The 19416-nt window shown below is 35.2% G+C and overlaps 1 protein-coding gene across 5 annotated transcripts in view; it reads left to right on the top strand.

Annotated features, from left to right (window-relative positions):
* ANKRD12 (ankyrin repeat domain 12) overlaps window positions 1–19416 on the top strand; it is a 65249-nt gene that overhangs the window by 21377 nt on the left and 24456 nt on the right. For 3 of the 5 annotated variants that reach the window (XR_010470443.1, XM_065053136.1, XM_065053135.1), the window contains exons 2-5: window positions 1655–1792; window positions 9751–9898; window positions 18135–18281; window positions 19165–19365. Coding sequence is in view for 4 of the 5 variants with exons in the window: in XM_065053136.1 (XP_064909208.1) it covers window positions 1706–1792; window positions 9751–9898; window positions 18135–18281; window positions 19165–19365 (583 nt within the window). In the remaining variant the exon portion in view is untranslated. Of the gene's footprint in view, window positions 1–1654; window positions 1793–9750; window positions 9899–18134; window positions 18282–19164; window positions 19366–19416 lie in introns of those variants that run through there. The other 2 variants (XM_065053137.1, XM_021283686.2) reach the window with 2 other exon arrangements.

Below are 19416 nucleotides of genomic sequence, written 5' to 3'. Positions count from 1 at the left end.
GTGTTGGCAAGATCTTTTGGCCTGTTTATATTGGCTTTTTCTTTGTAGGAAGAACTTTGTAGTTCTTAACAAGAACTTTACAAGTTCTTAAAAGGCGTTTAGATTAGGTTCTTAGGGATGTGGTTTAGCACTGGAGTTAGGTTGTGGTTGGACTCGATGATCCTGAGGGTCTCTTCTGACTGCAATGATTCTATGATTCTAAGATGCTAAACAAATAATGCTAAGAAGCACTAGACTGTTGCTGTCAGTGCTGAAAGTGTAGAGCAGCTTTATACTGTGCTCCTGATGTAATTTTTTAGGACAACCTGACTTTGCATGGTAGGTATTGTGGTTGGACTTGATAATTTTAAAGGTCTTTTCTAACCTAAATGATTCTATTCCATGTATTAGTCCTAGTTTCAGATGATACAGCATTAATTTTCTTCCTAGTAGCTGGTATAGTTATATGGTTTGGATTTAGGATGTGAATGATGTTGATAAGACATTGATGTTTTAGTTGTTGCTCGGCAGTCCTTACACTATCAAGGACCTTTCAGCTTGTACTGCCCAGCCAGCCAGGAGGCTGGGGGGTACACAAGAAGCTGGGAAAGGACACAGTTGGGACAGCTGACCCCAGCTGACCAAAGGGATATTCCATAACATATGTCAGCATTCTCAGTATATAGACACTGGGAGCTGCTGCTCAGGAGCTGGCTGAGCATCGGTTGGTGGGTGTTGAGCAATTGCATTGCACAACACTAGTTTTATATATTCTATTATTATTATTATTATTATCATCTTTTTCTGTCCTATTAAACTGTCTTTATCTTAACTCTTGAGTTTTCCTCTGATTCTTTCCAGCATCCCACTTTGGGGGTGGGAGGAAGGCTGTGTGTGGTGTTCAGCTGTCTACCAGGTTAAACCACAACAAGATGAAAAGTATTTTGCTTGTCTTGAAGACGAAAAGTGGAATCAATACTAACACGGAAAAATCAAAATTCCATTCTGTGAATCTGTAACAATACTTATTTGGTGTACCTTGGAAATGAAAGACCACAGAGCTCTTAGAGCTTTATATACGTATATATTTTGCAATGGCTTATGTAATTAATTTTTGAGGCAGTGTGAATTAAGATTTCTAGTTCCAGGTCTAAGCTTTAGAAGATCTGTATATCCATCATAGATCTATATGTCTATATAGGATTGCAAAGGATAGCAAATTCTGGAGATTTGACCTTTTTTCCATAATATTTTGGGTAGGCAATATTTCATTTTTCCAGGCAAGAAAGCTTAATTTCTCTTCATGCTGTTGCTAGAAATGAGCTTGTGCGTCCTCCCGGTCTTACTACCTATAAAATTAAATGAGCTATTGAACCAGTAAGCCGTAAATACCCAAAGTGTTAAGTCTTACAAAGAGTTAATTTAGAGGGATGACACAGTTCAGCAACTGACCTGCTGGTTTTCTGATGATGCTGTCCTGAGTAGTAGCCATGTAAGATCTTTTGGGTTTTTACCCCAAGGTTTGAGCTGCAGATGAGTGGGATGCTTGAAGTCAGGTGTCATTGTTAGTCATCTTTTTTGGGGTACTATTCGGCTTTGCTACCATCTGCAGTAACAATGTTTGTCCTGAAATTACACTGTAATATCTATATCATGTTGGTTGGTTGTTTTTCAGACACACGATGAACCCACTGATACAAGATACAGCTAGCTAAACAGCTATAAAATGCCCAAATTTGGGTCTACAAAAACAGTTCAAGTTGAAAATTCTGACAGTGATAGCACCATGGTGGAAAAAACAACCGCAAGAAAGGTAACAAAATTGTATTTGTGTCCGTTTAAGTTCAGTGGAATGAAAGGCATGTGTTCTATCACAATTTTTTTTGCTGTGGAGGGAAGAAATAAATATGAATCTGTATTCTGATATCTTGGGTGCAGGAAAAAAGTAAACTTTAAATGGCTTTAACTGTAAATTAAAGTAAGTAACAGAATTTGTGCTTTTGTTGTAACTTGCAACTTAATTCAAAAGGAAACTGCATATGTTTGGTTTATTTGATGTAAGTTAGTGCATGGTTTCCATGTCTTACATCACATCGATTCATATTTTATTTAATTTTACAGTGTCTTTCTGTAACAAACAAGTGAAACATTTCTGAAAGCCTGTGACAGCACAGGCCAATGAACAAACACAAGTTTCTAACACAGGGACTTTTCCCTCTGTTAGGAGGACTTGCAAGCCAAATGCTGCAGAGGGGTTAAGAGTAACTCCTGTCCAAGGGAGTCCACTTTAAAACCTGTACGGTCTATTTTTGAGTGTTGGAGAATGAAGGAATATGTGAGCTCCATTAATACTGAAGGGTGCTTCATTGTTTATAAATGTGCAGTATCCTATAATATAATTTTCAGACTTCTGGAGTTAAGCTGCAAATAGCCCAGTTCTCTGTTTCGTCTGCCTAGTACCCTTGTACAATAAACAACAAGTTTATCTGTTGTACTAATGAGTAACAGAAGGTAGAATATTATTCTGCATTGTGAATGATATTGCCCTAAGGAGAGAGAATCCATTTTTCTCCCAAATGATATTTAAAACTATCTTCTCTGGAAAAGGAGATTGTTCATTTGTGTGGTTATACTTACTAGTTTGTTGAAGTCTGTATTCTCTGTAAGACCACTTCATGGATATAGGACAGGAGGAGATTGAAAAACAGGAGATTAGCAGATCTAGCATGTACTTCAGAATGTTTGTCTTCCGAAAATGTTCATAGAAAACTATAAACCTTTTAGTCTCTTCTCAGTTTGTTTTAAAGGTCCCACTAAAGTGAGCCAAAAGTACTTATTTCTGCTAGCTATGATGAACTACTTTAAGAAGAGGGAGATAACAGAGTAAAATGGGGAAAGGAAATTGGCTTACTAGTAAAGGGATGAAAAAAAAGTTGGGTTTTCTGGCTTTTGTTCTGGTCCTTGTATGGGATATGGTCAAGTTAATTGAAGTCTCATTCAGTACTGAGAAAGAGGAGGGGGTGTCTGGGGCCTACAAGCAGCAAAACCAGGAAAGCTATTGCAGTGAAATTTAGTGGTATTAAATACTACCTTTTTATTTACACACTTGTAAATAAGTTAAATTTTGTAAAGATTTTAGGTTCTTTATTTAACCATAAAATATTTTCTGGCTTTATAAATTCTCACTATTTTGACACTTCAGTATTTCTGGGAAAAAAAATGACACCAAAGAATCCTGAACACATAACAGCTGCTTATTCTAGGAAAACTGACTTATGTCCAGTTTTTTTTCAAGCTTTATTTGTGTCTATAGTTAAAAAAATCTATAACACAGACGTTAAAATTAATTTTCATCTTCTGTTCACTTTCATCAAAACAAAAATAATAGGTTTTCTTGAATTTGTAATTTTAAGTTTTCATTTTCGCTGTTTTTTTGGTAAAGGTATGTCTTGAAATTCTTGGAATGCCTTTGTTTGTAGGTTTGAGTGTATAGAAATAGATTATCATATTTTTATAGTGCAAATTACTTATTTCCTTCCTAGGCTTTGAATTTTATGTATAAATTGCTCTGCGATCTGAGGGTTTTTTTTAAAAAAAAGGTCAAAATAAGGTATTTACTTGTGAGGTCCCATTCCTTTTTTCCTCTCTACCTCTGAGTCCCCCTCACCTCCTCTCCCTGTTCTTGCTGCCTTTGTATAAAAATGGTTCCAGTTTCCAGCATGGCTGTTGAATCTGTAACCGCTGCCAAAGGGTGTGAGTGACCCTTGTGGCGAGCTCAGTATTCGCTGGTTGTCTTGACACCTTCCTCTCCAGTTATCCCCCACCTCTGATCCCCATAAACTCTTCCCTCTCTGCTAATAACAGTCACAATTACATCTGCTGAGCCTTGTAACCCACATATCCTGCAATCTCTGCAAAGTTTGGTAAACTTCTGAAACACAGATGTATAGCTCTTTAGCCAGGACATTAAAGATATTAATTCATATGAAAATAAAAATAACTTTTTCCAGGGAACATAAGAATGAACATGGTATCATTTATTTAACCACCAGGAAATACAGCAAATTCTTATTTGATTTAGAAAGGAGTAAATTAACATTCTATTTTTGCTGGTTACATAAAACCCTTTCATTGTCATAGTGGTTTGGGTGAAGGTTTGTCCTTAGATGGTTTTTGTAACAAGGAAGTGTTTGTTTTTGAGACTGATCACCAGTACAGGAATTATAAATATGGACAAATGTCACATTCTACCTGGTATGGTATTTGAGATTAAGATGTCAGTGAAGGTGGGATTGTTTAGAAAATTAAAGTCTAAGGTAAGGTGGAAGTTTGGCCAAGGACATATATATAGAATCACAATGGTCAACTCATTATGTGGACACCAAAAAGGAAGATGATAAACCACCTGCACTGTTATGTTCAGTCTTGCTTGTACCTTGGCACAATGTATAATGTAGATTAATGTAGGATTTGATTTCAGGATTGTATGATACAAATTGATAGGTAATATTGAAAATGTGAGATCCTAAATAAAATTGCAGAATGATTTAAGTGATGCAATTAATATTCCTGTATTCAGTTTTTTTTAGCAAAATAAATACAATTTAGTTGCTTTTGTCACTTTTTGAGAGAAACTGAGTGCATTGTTAAAGTGTTAGTAATTACTTTTTGGTAACTATTAGTTACTGATTTGTTCTCTAACACATGGATAAGTAATTGTCAGAAGTGTTTAGCTGGCCCTTGAATAATCTGCAATATTTCCTGTATTAGAAAAAATAGGCAAAATATTGTCAAAATCATTTGGATTCAGCCTAGAAAATTATTTAAAACTCAACAGGCAATAGGCTATGAGTAAAATTTGAGTTTGAACAACAGAAAATTGTGAAGGCAAATCTGTATTACATACACAACATAAAACTCTGAAGTAAAGATTGACCAGGCCAAATCAACAGTGATAATTTAAAATGAAATTATTAGGAAGCAGTGGAAATTTCTGTAAAGCAAATAAGGATTTTCCTCAATATCTAAATATTTGCAACCATTAATTTAAAAATAATAGTCTTTGAAGCATTAGAAGTTCTTACGAAAAAGTTATGGATTCGTTAACCTAATGTAACTGATATAAGGAAGTACTCATGCTGCAGGTCAAAGGGATGCTAAAGTAAAATTTTTGCTTTAGTGGCATTTTGATATGGAAGTGTCTGGGTTAATCTGGAAAATACCTGTTGTCCACATAGTTTTCTCAGTGTTGTATGACCAATGAGTGACCATTCACTGTGCCATCAGATATGCATGTGTTTTTTAGTAGCATGAAAAGGCCCTGAAGTGTTCAACATTCAGATCAGTATAGTGGTCCATAGTACAAAAAATGCATTCTAACTCTATTTTTCATGTAGCTTTGGTTTTTTATTTTTTCTCTGTACTTTACTGTGTAAAGTTGCTCATGCTTGCTTCTTTGTCCACTTTGTTATTGAAGCAGCAATGTCTTTGAACTACTCATGGAGCTTAATGTCTATGACTGTAAATGAACAGAAGCTAGATAGTTTTAATTACTGGTGTTCCCTTATATGTTCATAGATGCATTGTAGGCAGTGGAGGCTTAATGTGAGTTAATGTTCACCCAAAACAGTGCATCTTATAAATGAACAGTAACGTTAAAGGGGACCACTCCCTAAAAAAAAATCCTCATTCTTCTTTTTCTCAAAATAAAAACTATAATGGTACAAGACCACTCCAATGGTTAAACTAAGATAAAAGAAAAAAAACGCTTGTAGGATTTGTTTTTCCTTTCATAGTTGATACAACATTTAGCTCTTGCTGGTTGTACACTCTTAGCTGTTGACTGAGGAATGTAGTAAAAGTACTATTGTGTGACTTAAATCTTTTGTATTTGTCCAGTGGAAGTTAATGCTTATTGGGCTGTTCTAGTAACCAGTAAATAGCTGTGTGAATCAGCTACATGTTCAGGCCTTCTGAGATCTTAACAGAAAAACTAGGAATAATATTCCTGTTAATAAGCTGAGTTTGTATCATATATGATTTTGCGTATGTGTGTCTTTATTTCAGTTGCTTATCTTGGGAGCATCAAGTAAAATTTTAAAAAAGTAAGAATGTGTACAGCAGATAGACCATTTAGTGTTTGTGTGAGATATTTTATAAACATAAGAACATACTGAAATTTTAATATATCTGAATTTATGCATTAGAACTTACATGGCGAGAACTCAGGAAGTAAATGATAAATATGTGGTCCAAAGGAGAAACACACTTGGGGTTTGTAAGAATTAGCTCTCTTCTTAGAAGATTCCAACAATAGTGCCCAAAGCTGTTTTAATACAATGTAGAACATGCTTCAATATGTAATTATCTTTGATAGGCAGAAAAAGAATGCTTGTTCTCCCAGGGCTTAGTACATCTGCTAGATTATATGGCACTCTGTTGTCTCCTTTTGTGTTTTGGCATTGATTGTAGCGGTACCAGACAATAGAGCTGGAATGGGATATCAAAAAATTGTTCAGACTGCTGTTTGTTGGCCTTCCAAGACGGTTTCTGTTGAACAGATTCAAAATGTGTTTCTCATCACAGCACACTAGTATGGTTTTGTTGACAGAGAAAATTCTTCCTTTTTACTCCATCCTCCAGTGAGGCACGCATTAAATGTTGAGACGCACAGATCTAGTTCATCCATTTGCCCCAGAGTAGAATAAGCTGTACGTGGTTCTTGACAGATGTTTACCAGACCTCTTCTTTAAACCCTTGCCTGATTGAAACTGCGGTCTCCTTGGGCAGTTTATTCTGATACTTAATTATGCTGCCTGGCATAGAGTTAGATACTTAGTAGAAGGATAAATAACCTCTACTTGTCTCCTGTTCCAGCCTAAAGTCGTTAAATGTTCTCTAAGTGTGGTGGGCAAGGAGAGTATGTCATGTCTTTCCCTTTGCAGCAATAGTTTATGTATGTGAACATTATTATGTCTTCAGTGTTTTATTTGATTAGCAGTTTTCACTTTAGATTAACGAACCTCTTTAGAAAGTCCACAGATAATCTAGTTACAGGTTGCTTTATAAAAGACATAATTTCAGGTTGCTTCCATGGATCACATTAATACATAGGCTTTTTCATGCTGAATTTTGAACCTTGTTTTGGACCCTGAAAAATAGATATCCATGCTGTTGCAGTGACCAGGAGTATTTGGAACAGTGGATGCTCACTCTTCAAATCAAAATGCCTGTTCTAACCTGCAGGACTTGCTGCCTCCTCTTGCCTTTCTGTACTTGAAGCTGAATCCAGTGTTGGTTTGTATTTAGACTATTTTTCAAATTTGGTAGTCATTTGATTTTTCCTTTGCCAGTGCTCTTTGCTTTTTCCTCTCTCCCAGTTGCAGTGGTGTCTGCGTATCTAAATGCACCTCTATTTCAACATTGTCGTTGAAGGTGCAGACTTCTCAAACACCCTGTTCATTGCATCTTTTGGGTTGGAAGGTCCACCACTGGTAGTGGCTGGATGTTTATGTAATAGCGAAGGAACAAAATACTTTCACTTTTTCAGTTTCTGTGTATAGCCTGTTCTTTCATTTTCAATGTACCTTTATTTATTTGAAAGTATGAATTTTGAACTCTCTCAATTAGATTATCACAAAATTAATGCTTAGTGATTATCAAAAAAGTAGTGCATCAGTCCTAATATTTAATGTAACACATATATACAATTTAAGAACAAACATAAAGCTACCAAATTATTTAAGCAGCTTGCATTTCTTTGTAAGCACCTACCAATGTATTTTACTGATTAGTACCCAAAAAAAAAAAAAAAGTGATTATTTTTAAGGATTACCAACCACACAAAGTTTGCCTTTTTTTCTACAGAAAAAGTTGAAACCAGTGTTTCCTGCTTAGGAACTTTGAATTATTTTGAGTTGATCCTTTCTATTCCATAGTACCTAACACAAGATAATATTCTAAAAAAAGCAATACCATATTAATAGCACTTTAACTTTATCAAATTGTGGGAAATTTACATATGTACATATGAGAAATAATTGGATTGTTTGCGATAAGGGATAAGAGCACTCTTGGTGAGGTTGGGCTTAAGTGGAAAAGTCCTGTGTAGCGGAAGAGATCAGAATGGGCTTAATGGACTTCGGATCTCTTCTTGTCAACTTAAAGATGCATTTGCAAATGATCAGTTGTGTTAGATTGATTATCTTCTTTCAGAAGTGTTACCACAGGCACTATCTCCCAGGGGCTTAAGGGGGTTTAGATTTGTAGATTTTCTTGTTTTAGCATGTAAGGAAAGGTGGGGGTGGGGTGTTGATGATGTTTCCTTTGGGGTTTTAGGGGAGGGTTGGTTTTGGTTTTAGTGTGTGGGTTTTATTCTGCATTTTGGTTTGGGGTTTTGGGTTTGGTTTCTTTTGCTTGTTCGTTTGTTTTTTTAGGTTCCCAAATTAGAGTGGAGATAGGTTTTCTCTGGGGGCATCAATCTTTTACTTCAGGAATTCTCCTGACATACTGATCCCTTCTTTGTGATCTCCCTGGTACAACCGTATGTCAACTGAAGATTTTAGAGTTTGTTTACAGGTTCTTTTTGTAATCACATCTGCCTACTGTTTTGACAACAGGTTGAACTCAGTGTTCAGATAATATAATAAAACTACTCTTTTTACCTGTGTTTGTTTTTAAATAAAGGGAGGGTGCTCTTGAGAATAGCACCTTTACTTGAAGTTATTTTCTAGTTTTCCTCTAGTCAGAATAAATCTTTTAACTTCCTGATTCAAAAGTAGTGAGGAGCAGCCTTCTGTTTTCACTGATTGGCAAGTAAGCTTATGTGCCTCTTCTACCTTTGGAAAGGGAATCTGTTAGTGGTTTCATCCGATCATCTCTTAGGAATGATGTAAAGCTGTGTAGTTGTGATAGCTGACATAGAAATGTGCTTTTGCAGCATGTAATGAAAAGAAAATGTTAGATCTCTACGTTGTGTCTTGATTAGTAGGCTAAAATGTTGGGGTCTGCAGAGGGTTCTCTCAGGCAGTCTTCTCACTAATCTGCTGCTTTTACCTACTTTGACCTCCTATATTATCAAAGTAATCAAACATAAGTTAATATTGTGCCTACCCAGGTTTTTCTGTTTATCTTTAAGTATGTTTTATAAGCCAAAAATCCCAGATTTATGCAGCTAAAAATTCAAATAGCTTGTCCTTATTTTTTTCTGAATTTGATTTTCTAAGTTCCAAGTTTCTAAGTTCTTAGTATATTTTGCTTTAGAAAATGAAACACTACGCTATTATTTTTGTTGAAATAGGGAATTCATATGGATGGATTATGGGCTGGGGGTGGAGACGGGATGGTTGTTTGGGATTTTAGTTGTCGTTGTTACTGTGTTACTTTTCACAGTCAGAATTGCAGTGTGGGCTTTTAACATGATTATTACTTTATGGTCAGGGAAGGAAGTTGGGATGGTCATTGAGATTTAGCAAATTCTTGGCCAGTTTCTGTTGTTCCTTTGCTTATTAGTCAAGGCTCTAATAGTGAACAGCAGGTTCTACAGTGATGTATCTGGAGGTAGAAATAACACAGAAGATACTAATTTTAAAAATAAATGCCGTTGATTATTTTTAGTAAGTTTACTTTAAAAGTTTTTGAAAAAACTACGTAATACACATACTGACACACATGCACATACATTCTCACATAGCAGTCTTTTCAGTCTGTATACATTATAAGACTATTCTGCTTTATGCAAAAATTACTTAGTATACTTTTTATTTATATCAGAGCAAGGACAAGATTGCATCCTACAGCAAAACTCCAAAAGTGGATAGGAGTGATGTGGGGAAGGAGATGAAAGAAAAGTCTTCCATGAAACGTAAACTTCCTTTTACTATTAGTCCATCCAGAAATGAAGATCGCAATTCAGACACAGGTAGAACCTTTTTCTTTCCTTAACTAATTATTTGTTGGTAAAATACGTCCTAATTTAATTAATTGTATATTATGTTTATTATATTGATTATTTATTTCTGTATAAAAAGGATACTAAGTATAAAAGTTGCCTGCTTGCTTCTGATTGTTGCATCTCAGCCTGACAGGCTTTCATCTTCTCATTACTAAGAGCTACCATGTCAACATAGTTTATCTACATTTTCCAATTGTTTCGTAACCTCATTCTTTTCCTTCTGTTTTAGTAATAAATCTTTCTTTTCATTGTCATCTCTTAGAGATCCATTTGCTTAAACAAGTAAACTGATGAAAAGACATGTAAGTGCCTTGATTTGAGAAACAGCTGTCAGCCTTGTGTAGGGAGCTGTCAGCCCTTTTGGGGAAGGAGAGTGGGAAAGATTGGTAAGGTTATGGAACTAACTAAACTAGCCATGGAGAGCAAACTTTTCTTTTATTCTACGTTCCTATGATCTGGTCAAGATACCTTCTCTGCACAGGCTGGTAGTTCATCCTAACTAAAGCATATTTGATTAGAAGTTATTTCAAGTCTTCAAAATACCATTCTTGACATGGCTCTTTTCAAATCAAGGTGGAGTACATTTATCTCTAAGTTTAGATAATTAGTTATCTACATTATAGTTCCGTAATAGTTCTGTTGGCAGCAAAACACTATCTGTGCCCTCTGGAAGGTGACCAGAAGTCATGGTCCCCAAACGTCTCAGAGGCTCAGTACTACAGTTTCTTATACGGTGCCTATTGTACATTTGACTGTTCTCATAAACAGGTAATTCCCTTAACATGCTTAAATTTAAATGCAAGATAGAAGTACATACCTTGGTACATGTTTAGTTTTTGTCCAGGATTTGGTTTCTGGATATTACATGCATGTTTTTGTTACTGTGAAGAGAATATCATATGAAATCCAAATTTAAAGTAGTCACATTACAAGACAATACACTTGGCTTTAGATCTCAATTTTCAGTGGTTTTACAGAATTCTAGAGTCTTACACTGTTTATGAAACCACTTGATTCTGAAAAGACCATGTATAAATTAGAAGTATCCTCCCAGCATCTGCTTTATTCAATTTCTTGCTTGGTATTAGACCTTGTTTTTCATAATATAAATAAATATATTTACAAGTGATATTTAGCACTTATATGATGTTTTCTGTGTTAAATATTTTCTCATCTCTCCCCACCCCATCAACTTTAAGTAATTAATTGTCACAGCAGCATCTTGTAATGTAATGTGATTTTCTTGTTTCTCTTGCTATAGCATCTATTGTCACAGCTGCCACAAACGAGATGGATTACTCTATACATTTAGACAGGCACCAAAAGACAAATGTGCACACTACAAAATCTTTGTTACAAATTGTAGCAGGGAGATGAAATAAACAGTTCAAGGAGGGGTAAGAAATACTAATGTGGCAATAGAAGGCACATATCTTGTAACTGCTGTGTAGCAAACATCAGAGCTTGTCATCCCTTTCATTACTGTTGAGGTAAGGATACAAGAGCAACTTGAGGAGCTTTGTACAGAAGCTTTCCAGAAACTTTAGAGGCAGGAGCATTGCTACAATGAAAAACCATCTCTTACAATGCTGATTCTGTACCTAACCAATTAGACCAGACCAGTGGGAATTAACCACTTAAACTGGTGCAAGGTTTGGGACTGACATCAGGGATCATTAAATGCAGCGCTGCTTCTGACACACACTTGGCATTAGGCACTGAGAAAGCTTGCCATCGCTGTGCTAACCCGCTCCCTCTGACAGAAGTGTCTCCCTGCTATTAATAACTATGTACAGAGAATGGCAAGTGTTATTTGAGAAGGAAGAAATTAAGCTTTTGGAGATGAGAGAGTAACCAGAGACAGAGGAGAAAGAAGAGGTGATGAAAAGCTTCTTGTCAGCTAGTAGTGCTAGTATTTAAAAACATCAAAAGAATCTCAGTTTTCTTCTGATACTCAGTGAAAATCTGTAGTGGTATTCTAGGGGACACGGTAAAAGGTTGTATATACTATAATTAGATTATGAAAAAAATGTGTGGTACTACTCCATTCTTCCCACTGTCCATTACAGTTCCAGGATGTATGCTATCCTTTCACTACAGTTTTATTTTTAATAGACTGCCAATAAGGTTTTTTTTTTTCGGAGTTCAGAATAGCCAAATGTTCCAACTGCTTTGCTAAATAGTTTCTCTGTAATAGCTGATAAGACCATTGAGTTTGATTTTAAAATATTTTTAAAGATTTAGGATCTTCTAAAAATGCATCCACATGAACAAAAATCAAGAAATGCCATAAAAAGTAGCTCTAGGATAAAAAATTTAATAGTTTAGTTTAATAAGTGGTTTATCTCCAGGGTACATGATAGGGTTGCTAGGTGATTGTAGAAACCCCGTGATGATTTGGTTTAATCCTGTTTAGGCAGGTAAATCAGTCAAAGAAGGAAAACACCTAATTTTTAGAGCTTTACATCATTAGAGCTATCTCGCTTCTGTCTCCACACTATTCATTCGTAAAGCAAGATTTTGTCTTTGTTGCTTTATTTTTGTAAAAATTGCCCCCTGCAATTCCACCTTTTGCTCCTTTTTGCGGTTTTTGTTTGTTTGTTTGGCTGGTTGTTGTGTTTGGTTTTTTTAAATTTTGTTTTTAATCAGGTGTTGCTTTGAAACTGTAAGTGATAATGAACATGGACAGCCAAACTGAATGTTAACTTAATTTGGAAAAATATATGTATATTTATTTAAATTTGATTCCTACAAAACTATACATAAAATAAATTTTGGACCCAGTCAGTTTTGTCAAGACTGAAATCAAACAGCATTTGCAGTGTCCCATACGAGTCTAGAGCAATTCCAGTCCTCCTGTTTATCTAAATTTAGATTTAAATCAGTGGTTTTGTCTGAGAAACTTCTGCAATAAGTTAGTATTCAATATTTGCAGATTTAGCCTTTAGGTTACATTTTATACTGGTTAGGACCAAATCCAGTTGACTAAATATGTAGTCAAGCAATACCAGTTGAGATGTGTAGCTGAAAATTCTGCATGGGGCTGAAAGGTAACATGACTCACAGACCTGTGGCCTCCTGAAGAGACCAGTAGGACAAGGAAAGCACTTGAAATGGCACTAAATACCCGTCTTTTGCAAAACCTCCTAGTCTTGGTTTGTTTCATTGTGCAGGGGTGTCTATATTACACTGTCCTGGTTTCAATGGCTTATCTTAAACTGAGGGCTCTGTTATCACATCTCCAATCTTTGATCAGAGCAACCACAGAAAGATAATACAATATATAAATACTGCAGTCCAATTTATTTATACTGCAAATTTTGCAAGATAGCTTTAACCCTTATTTAAATTAATCTTACAAAGGATTCTACACGCAAGCTTTGATTAAAGACCGGTAGAAAGGATGGTGGAAGGAGAAGCATTTTTCATACCTTTGTGTAATTAGTTCTGATTTGAAGTCTCCCTGTCAAAAAATATGATTTGATTGAAAAGCTGTCACTTATTTAGACTCCTTAAGTAGCATTATTTAAATGTTGCTAATTTATTTAATTAATCTGGTTATTTTTAAATAATCTCTGATGTGGTTATCAGAGTAACAACAACAGGCAAGTGCTGCTTTTGCAGAGGACAAGTTTGTTTGCTTTCTCTACCTTACTAGTCTGAAGAGAGAAATTTGAATTTTTCATAATAATTAAACAGAACTGCAGATCAGAAAATTTTTTTCATTGTGAAGATAAGCATGGGATTTGTTTCTGTAGTCCTGTTATGTAGTTGATTATTCAGGAAGAACAACAGTTACAATTACATTAAATGTGTTAATTTGTTCATCTTTCCTTGGAAATTATGGTCTCCAGATTTTCTGTTTACAGTGACATCTTGATTGTGTTTTCTGACCCCTTCAATTTCTGTCCTTAAAGTAGTCCAAACATAGCACAGTCGTATTTATTTTAGCATTTAATTGACAACCAGAAAAGCAGAACAACTGACCTCTTGGTATTCTCTCTGTACATCATTGTAACACAATTTCTATACTTGTGCTTTTCATAGTTGCAGAGCTGATTTGGGCTCATAAAGGGTCTGCTTACACTGTTACTGCTTGCTGGATTTGGACTTACTGTTCCACTATGACTCCTTTAACTTTTCTTTTGGCCAGAGGCAGGGAAGTGACAGTGGTTTTGTTTGTGTATGTGTGTGTTGGTTTGGTTCAATAAATATGCCATTCACTTTATTAATAATCACAACAGTACCTTGATATCTCTGCAGTGTACGGTGAGGTCTCTTCATCGCATTCTGATCTTTCTCTGTCACTGAGGACAGGAAGCAGCAGTTTATCTTCAGAATAACTTGAGTCAGATTACCACAGTCACACAGGTTTCTGTAACTCTGTCTCTCTTAACTTTGTCATCTGCAGAACTGATCATCTTGATCTGTCTTTTGTTGGTGATACGTGTATTAGGCTTTCGTTGTATATCACACAATCTTATAACTTCCTTAGAAGCGTTTATTTCAAGCAGTTCATATTTTAGCTTCTCATGGCCCTATTTCTTAATCCTGTTATTCCTTACAATTTGCACTATGGTGGGGGTTTTTACACAAAATCAGACTACCATGAGCCCTGAAGTTTGAATTTGGTCTTTTTGCTTTGTTTCCTTTTTCACTAAGGTGGTTGTTTTACCAAATGGAATATTCTGTTAGTTTGGCATGATCTGTTTTGAGAAATGCACGTTATATTATTTAATAATTCATTTTCCTAAAACATTTATGAAAACCTTCACTGGGAATTTGTAATTTACCAAAATAAAAAGAAAACAAACCAACCACACATAAAAACCAACAAAAAAAACCACAAAGAGATACACTTTTGGTTGCCTTGGGACATAATCTGTTATGCATAAGTTCTCCTAAAATGATTGCCAGTGATTCTGGTGGTTCTCATGCCAGAACATTCAAGTACTATGAGTGAATTTAATGATGCTTTTCTACAAATAAGTCCTCGAATGCACCTAAATCACTGTTGCACATAACCTGGCTATTTTTAAATCCTTTTTTTTTTTAAGAGTTATGTGGAAAACTTTCATTACAAAAGTAAAATCTTCAAAGGAATGTTTTTCCAGCCAGATTTGGCTGCATATTATGAAGATTATTTATTCAAGATCATTGATCATGAAGCCACTTTTTTCAATAACAAGTAAAAAATTCCCCAATGCTCTGTTTCTAGCTGCTGAAGAACACACACACAAAAAAAGGGATTGGACAGTGAATATATTAAAAAAAAAAAAAAAAAAAAAGTATTCCATAGGCTTTGAAAAATGCTCAAAATGTAAAAAAAACAAAACAACAACAAAACAAACCAAAAAAGCCAACAACAACCCACAAGAAAACGTAAAAAAAACCAAACCACCAACAACAAAACCCACACAAACAAACCAACAACAACTCACCCACAAGTGATTTTAACAGTCAATATTATACATGAAATTCTACCTAAACTCAATTTCTTAAGCTGATACTATTCTTCTATTAGGCAATTTATTACTGCTCAAATTGTATAAACATCAAGTACAGAGCTGCAGAAAGTTTTCTGTTCCACAAGATATAAAGAATATCTAATAAATTACTTCTGTAAGAGGGATCTTGTTTCCTTTTAAAACATGATGGATACATTTGTAGGGTGTTTTTTTTTAATATGTACATAGGTCTGTAACATTCTATTCTTAAAATAGTATTGCTGATAATTGTTTAGTCTGTAAAATCATGTATTTCTCTTTTGGTCACTATGGGATCCAAGATGTGCACAGAAAATGAGTTGAGAGGAAATGAATGAAACAAGGAGGGCCACAGAGAGAGCCCAAGGCAGAAGTCAAAAAAATCCAAACATAAGAAAGAGTCAGTTTGGGGCTTAATGAAACGTGGAATGGCATGGTTAAGAACCTCAAATGGACTTAAGCTTCTAATTTGTAATTTTTATTATTTTTTTGTCTCTCTGATGCAGGTCTGTGAAGTTTGCCTTAGTGGAGTCTTCTGTTTTAAGATTTTCTGTTGAAGATGACTTTTTTTTTTTAAGTGAAGTTTTAGTCATACAAATGCTTGAGGTTAACATTTAGGAAAAGAAACTGGGAGACCGATATGGGGACAGTAATAAAAAAGGAGATCCCCACCCCCTACTTTGACTTAGCGTAATTGCATTTCCACATTTTTTTATTAGTATGGTCCAAAATACTAAGATTAAATAAAACTGGCTGAACAGTGTCTCATCAGGTGGTAATAGGTCATAGTAAGAATAAGATGAAATAACTTATTATGCAAAGAGCTAAAGATATCAGTCTGGCAAGCGGACTTGTTTAACTGATAGTTAAAATCCCCAACCAAGCCTCAACCAATTCCCAGCCAAATTCTAGCATTTTAGTATGGCCAAGTCCAGTTAAGCAGTCCAACATCTTTCCCCTGCCTTGCCTTCATTTATTACATATTTATTGTTGTAATTTTTAGATCTCAGCTTTGTTTCTTGTTCTTACTTGTTTTATGGGAGATAGTGCATCAGCCAGCCACAGAGGAGAAGCAGCATGCAATAGACATCCTTACTGAACTCTGTCGTTGCCATCAGTTGTCCAGCCTGGAGGGTGAACTGGGATTATCTGTGGCTGTAGGATCCAGAGCCCTGTTCAGCTGTTAGAGACCCTTTAGGTAGATAGTAGGGAGGCTTCCAAAAGGAGAATGTGCAGTAGAGTGAGCAGGATCTCTGGAAAGCCCAGGCTTTTAGGGAAGGAAACCAAGGTAATTATTTGCTCAGAGTTTGGAGGTGGTGTTTCTGTTGGCTGAGTCAGTTAGAACGTTCTTCAGACCATTCCTTCTTGACAATGGTGGTTGGAATTTTTTTTAACTCTTTCGAAAATTTTAATTCCAAATCACCTAATTGGTAACTAAGGTTCCTTGAGCCACCTTTTATGTACGTTATGTTTATAATCAAGTAGTAGTCTTAGGAGCTCAGAGGAAAAAGGTGCACATTGTAGATGTAAGATATAAGTAATATAAGCTGCCTACAAGATGTAAAATGTTGAATTTGATAAGAACTTGTTAAGACAGAAAAAGAGCAGTTGCCTGGAAAGATGAGATAATTACAAGAAATTAATGGTCTTCACTACATGTTAATGCAGTTAATGTGTCTCTAGAAAATACAGTTAAATAATAATCACCAGGTAGGGAGATCTTTGGAAAACAGTTGTACCAAAAGAAATTTGATGCATTGAGAGTTTGTACTTGTTTGATATTAAGGTCATTAATTACTGCTCCAGTTAAAAGTTATTTAGTCAAAGTCACTCAATCAAAAATCAGGTGTTTTCTGTCATATTTTAACCTAAATGCCTGTGTTTGGTTTATAAGACCTTTATACAAAAAAACAAAGGAAGAACTTCTGAAAAGGCTGGAAGTTGTAGACCAAAGTTTTCAAATTACACAAACAAAATTCTAGTTTTGAAATTATTTGGGTATTAAAAAGTCTGATTTCAGAGCACATTTAACCAATCTGAAGATCTGTGAGAGTTTGTAGATACTTGGTAACTTTAGAAATGATCATTTTAGCTCCTGGTTTAAAACTAGGACGTGAAATTTTAAACAACTTCTTTCTTTTTATCAAAATTTACAGAAGTTATATATAAAACAGCTGTATGTTTTTGAAGGATATGAATATTGGAGAAGTTTCTCTAAGGTGGAGTAAAGGGTTGAATTTGAGAGAAACAATCTTTTATCCAGTTACCTAACAAATACCAGTATTGAAAAGTCTTTTCCTAATTTTTAACATGGCGTCTTGAGAGAAGTAGAATAGAGCACAGTCTCGGATCTGTATTCAAGGCTGAAAGTTGAGTAGCTGATATTACACAATTTTTTAGGCACCTGACTTGATTCTCTGAAAATTAAAGTTGTGACATATACAGTCTTCCTGCTGTGAAACAGGTTTTTCATCTTTTAGAATTTTTTAGTAACCCTTCTTACAGCTTTAAGTGCTTTAACTCAGTAGCTTATTATCCTCTTGTGATTAGAACGGGTAACCAAAAGTAATGCAAATGCAGTAAATTAAAGATGCAATTTCTGGTTTTCATCACCTGCCACCAATCACCAGTTCACATACCTTAAAAGGATGTTTTTATTTCTAGAGAAATGTTCTAATAGAACAGCAGTTTGAGTTTTTCAATGTTAATATTTCCAGAGAAGGAAGGTCCGGAGAAAAAGAAAATGAAGAAGGATGCTGGAAATAAGAAATCAACACCAGTTAGCATTCTTTTTGGTTATCCTCTGTCAGAGCGCAAACAGATGGCACTTCTCATGCAGATGACAGCAAGAGACAACAGTCCAGGTGATCTTACAAAGTTAACAGTTTTCTTCCTCTTGCCTGTTTAATTCCATCACAATCAGAATATTTTGAACCCTGATGCTTTTCAGCAATCCTTGATTTTTATTGTGTTTTTAAATTATTCATAATTTTCATTGACAAGTAATGTGATGAAGAATCTTGACCTTCTCTATATGCAAAGTTTGCATTATGATAGCTGTAAAACCTGAAAATCTCTTTCTTTCTTTGATTCTTTTTCCCTCTCAAACCCTGTTCCACGTGTTATCTAAAAACTGAAATGTTGACTGTTTTTTGTGAAGTTTAAGTACTGTCTCATTGTCTCAATTTGGAGCAGGATTTTAAGTTAGAAGGAAACTGGATGATTTCCTTCAGACTTAATGGGAAAGAGGAGACACCTTGTTTTTTAATTCAGAACTTGGTCCAGTTGTACTTAAAGTCTTTACTATCCAGTTCACCCCAAAATGTTTATGTTGGCACAGCTGAGGGAGTGCATGGAGTACAATACACAGACAGTAATTCCTTAGACTGACATTCCACTACATAAAAGCATAGTGGAATTGTGCTGGAGGAAGGGGATGCAGGGTAGATGCGTAGTGATGCTTTCTCTTGTTTCAGCAGAATTTATACCAGAGTATGTGAACCTTGTAGTTTGGACAGACTTCATTTGTCATTGAAACCTACTTTAAAAATAGTGAGATTTTGCAAAACACACTTTTGCACATTGCAAATAGACATGGTGTTGGTACATGTGAAGTGTCAAATACATCCTTTATTTAAATATAATTACTCACTGATTATTGTCATCTTTGAATGCAAATGTTAAAATTAGGTGAAGTAAAATAGTATTAAATAACTTACAGTGACCGTTTAAAAACTTATTTTGTAGATTCCAACTTAAATCATCCCTTACAAACAACACCAGCACAAAAGAAAACTCCAAACTCTTCTTCAAGACAAAAAGACAAAGTTAACAAGAGAAATGAACGAGGGGAAACTCCTCTACATATGGCAGCAATTCGAGGAGATGTTAAACAGGTTAAGGAGCTAATCAGTTTAGGTGCAAATGTGAATGTAAAAGATTTTGCAGGTAAGTTAATACATGTTCTCTTAAGTGCACAAATTCAAAATTAATGTCGAA

This window comes from Columba livia, chromosome 2 (genome assembly GCF_036013475.1).
Source record: "Columba livia isolate bColLiv1 breed racing homer chromosome 2, bColLiv1.pat.W.v2, whole genome shotgun sequence".
In the NCBI taxonomy this organism is placed as follows: Eukaryota; Metazoa; Chordata; class Aves; order Columbiformes; family Columbidae; genus Columba; species Columba livia.
Note: the sequence above shows the minus strand (reverse complement) of the source record. Positions and strands in the feature narration are given on the sequence as shown.